This window comes from Talpa europaea, assembly GCF_964194135.1.
Source record: "Talpa europaea genome assembly, chromosome: X".
NCBI lineage: Eukaryota > Metazoa > Chordata > Mammalia > Eulipotyphla > Talpidae > Talpa > Talpa europaea.
The window spans coordinates 65,497,462-65,501,028 of NC_140081.1; the positions used below are offsets into that span (position 1 = coordinate 65,497,462).

The window sequence follows — 3,567 nt, forward strand, 5'->3', positions numbered from 1 at the left end:
GCATTGACCAGCCCAGTCAAATTGCTTGGAGCTCACTGTGGAGGTGGGGGTGGAGGGTGGGCGAAGGGAATGAAAAAGAAAAATGCACAGACATAGATCTTTCCTGTGCTTTGGGTAATGACTCGTTTATTGACTATCCGAATATTTGGTTACAGGAGTGGCTTCTTTCACACCCAATGCAGTTCAGTCAGGGTCCAATCTCTACCCTGCACAAAAGAAAGCACATCCAAGCCCACATCGATCCCATCAGGCTATGCTATTTATTTATTTCCCATTGCAATAAGCACATGCAATTAGCCAACATCTTTCCCAACTACACTTCTGTTGGATCCACAACTTTCCCTAGAAAGAGAATGCTCCTGGTGCTTTTTTCCAAAATCAATAACAGAAAAGACCTATCAAACTGGATGATAGGGTGAAGGAGAGTTATCTCAGGCTGATCCAGGAATCTAACTTCAGGGACAGCTACAGCTTCGGTGCCCTTTTCACCAACATGCAGCGCAGATTTGTGGGCAGCCTGTGGAGGGAGAACAAACACTGTTGGTTCCCTAAGAAACAGGAAAAGTCTTTGGAGTGATTTGGAAGCAGGAAAGGAAAATGAAGCCTAGTACCCTTTTGCTGTCTGTGTAAAAAATGCTTGAGTATGAAGGCTTCTTGGATAAATGTAGTTAATCAATCTCTGGTGGTTTTAGACCTCCTTATCAGTAAACCACCTCTTTCTGCATGACCTTCTGTCTCTAGAAGTCTCTTCTTATGCCTTCTTCCCTACCCCCTCCACCTCTTCCAAGACCATGTTTCATGAGACTCAATTCTGATTACTAAGTCCTTCTTTCAGAATCATTTTAGGCCAAAAGATCAGAGGTGAAAGTAACTGTTCCAGTGACTTGTTTGGTGGCAATGAGAATACTGTGGAGTGAATTTAGCATAGGAGGAGTCATGCTGCCTCTCTAGCCTTCAGAATCCTCATTGTTGAAATGAAAGAATTGAATTACCTGACTCTCAATGGCCCTTCCAGCTCCTACATTCAAGGAGTCTAATATACCAACTTACATTGGAAAGTTTAAGGCCATTGTCTTCTGTGAATCCAGGAAAATCAGCATTGTCAGCAAAGGCATCCTGGATACCCATCTTCAGTAGGATGGTGCCAAGCTCGTATGTGGCAGAGATGGAGAACTTTGGAACAAATACATCAATCCACCTGTGGGGAGAGTAGGAGGAAACCCATGGTTATCAGCACACCAATTTCATTATTCCCTCCCTCTGTCTCCATGATATTATATCAGACTCTGCTCCTTCCCTAGGTGTTGATAACCATTGCTATGCAGGTCAACACAGGGTACCAAAACTTTAGAAGTTATCCTGGAAAGAATGAGCTCTGTTTCAGCCAATATTGGGCTGCAGCACTGAAAGTAGGGAGATGTGACTCACTTATAATCACAAGGAAACATCTCTGGCATGTTGGCCAAGATTGTGGAGCTAGTGGCATGAATGTCAGTGAGTAGCATCTGGGGAATTTTATGGTTTTCTATCTTGTAGTCCCAGCTCATTATGGCTGCCCACAAAACCTCTTAACATCTTAATCTTACCCATCATCCAAGCTTTAGTTGGCCTCTGGGAAGGCATCAATTTACTAGCTGGTTGACTTTGAAAGACTCATTTTGTCTTTCTAGCCCTGACATCCTCGAAAAATGCTATAATACTCTCTCCTTTACAGGTTTGTTGATATTCTTAGAGGAAATAAAGTTTATGAAATGCCTGGAGAAGGACTGGCACAGATTATGTTCTTGGCCTACACCATTGCTAATCACATAATAGATTAGTGACAGAGGGTGACTCTCTTGCCTCTATGTTTCTTTTGAACTCAGTCTCACTTCACCATTATTCCCACCTTCCACTTCTCACATTATCTAAGATATTTACCCCTTCTGCAGTAAGCGGTTCCATTTCTTCAATATCTTAGATGACATGGCCCCTTCAACCCACTCCATCTGGCCCTCTTTGGGAAGGACAAAGAGTGCCAGAGCATTCTTGCTGTAGTCCATTTGCAACACTGTGCAATTCAACTCTGTATCCACCAAGTGATAGTATTGTTCCATCTGATGCATCATGGGCACATGAACCATGGTGGTCTTGTCCACTAAAAAGCTGGAACCTTCTTCTGTTTTGGATGGATCAAAAGGATTTGCCCACTGGGCTTAAAATGCAGAGAGAAAAATATTATTTGTTTAAATCAGTATATTGCAAGTGTGACAGTGTGAGCTTTCTACCAGTCATCTCCTCTAGTCCTCAAGACCACCACAGAGGTAGGTGTCTACTGTCTACCAGTTTTAAAATGAGTAACTAGGGTCAGGAAGAAAATTGACCTTAAATTGCCTCCCATCAGGTCAGTGGCAGGGCCAAGAGTCATACCCAAGGCTGTTAGACTCCATGGCCTGTGTTCAAAACCATTACATTTACATTAAACCCATCAGAGCCAGTTTCCTCTTCTGTAAAAAGGTATAAGCACATCCAACAGCGGGTGAAATGAGACAAAAGATCTGTTGTGCTATATTATCTGTCTACAAATAAGTGGATTTTGGTCAAAAAGTGGTTCACTCCTCTACCATCCATGACTAACATATGCTATGGAATAGGGAGAAACCACTTGAGCACAGCACCTTCTAAAAAGAGTCACATGATCCTCATTACAAGCACCAGTTTTAGAAACAAAAATCTTAGAGCCTTACCTTTAAAGTGAATATAGTTCACCAGGATCATGATTGTGTTCGGTTTGAGGTCTTGGATGAGGCCCACGACGTCCCCTTTGGTTTGCTTCTCCACATGACTATTGATCTCCTGCTGGGCTACAGAAACATTGGAGAAGTCGATAGAAAAGACTTCAGTCTCAAAGAGGCTCTTGACATCATCCAAGAACTTTGCCAGTGGTTTCAGCTGCTTCCCAATGAAGAGGGCATTTCCCATCTGTAATTCCAGCTCCTTCTTTGGAAAATTCAGTGAACAGATCAGGTGCTGGAAGCCCTGTTGGATCTCTGCTGTTGGGGTATCTGTGAGGTTGAACCCCAAGCTTTCCAGGATTTGAGTTTGGGTGCTGGAGTAGGCCCCAAGGGAGAGCATGGCCAAAGCTGCAGAAATGCTCACAGGGGAAAAGAAGATATTCCGACCTGGGGTCTCCACAGTGAACCTCCGGTACAGGTTGAATGCAAAGTCAGCATTGATGGATGACATCTTATAGAGAGTGGCATTTTGTTGGGGGGAATGACAGGTGGTTACTTTGCCTTCAGAGCTCTTAAGTGGTGCACACTGAAGCCCATGTACCAAGAAAACCAGATAGAGGAACAGTGGCATTTTGGAAGGAAGGTAATCTATAAGAGATGAGGTAAGAGAACCATTGGGGAAGCTTAGCTGTATGAAAACAGAGCCAGATGTGCATAATAATCATCCATCATGATTAGCGAAAACAATAAAAAAAATTTAGTGGTGTACTCATCATGAGTTGGGAGATGTCTCTCTCCCCTGAAAAAAAAATGAGACCACGTCTTATAGGGGCAGGGAGTAGGAGAGGTGGCT

General features: G+C 43.3%; 1 protein-coding gene across 1 annotated transcript; it reads right to left on the reverse strand.

Annotated features, from left to right (window-relative positions):
* Nucleotides 1-313: 313 nt before the first annotated feature.
* SERPINA7 (serpin family A member 7) lies at nucleotides 314-3,354 on the reverse strand (the record flags this gene model as incomplete). The annotated part of the gene is made up of 4 exons (XM_084258720.1): nucleotides 2,727-3,354; nucleotides 1,921-2,194; nucleotides 1,051-1,198; nucleotides 314-517 (listed from the first exon to the last, which is right to left on the reverse strand). The coding sequence occupies exons 1-4, from the start codon at nucleotides 3,343-3,345 to the stop codon at nucleotides 314-316; spliced, it is 1,245 nt and encodes a 414-aa protein (XP_084114846.1). The 5' UTR covers nucleotides 3,346-3,354.
* Nucleotides 3,355-3,567: the final 213 nt, after the last annotated feature.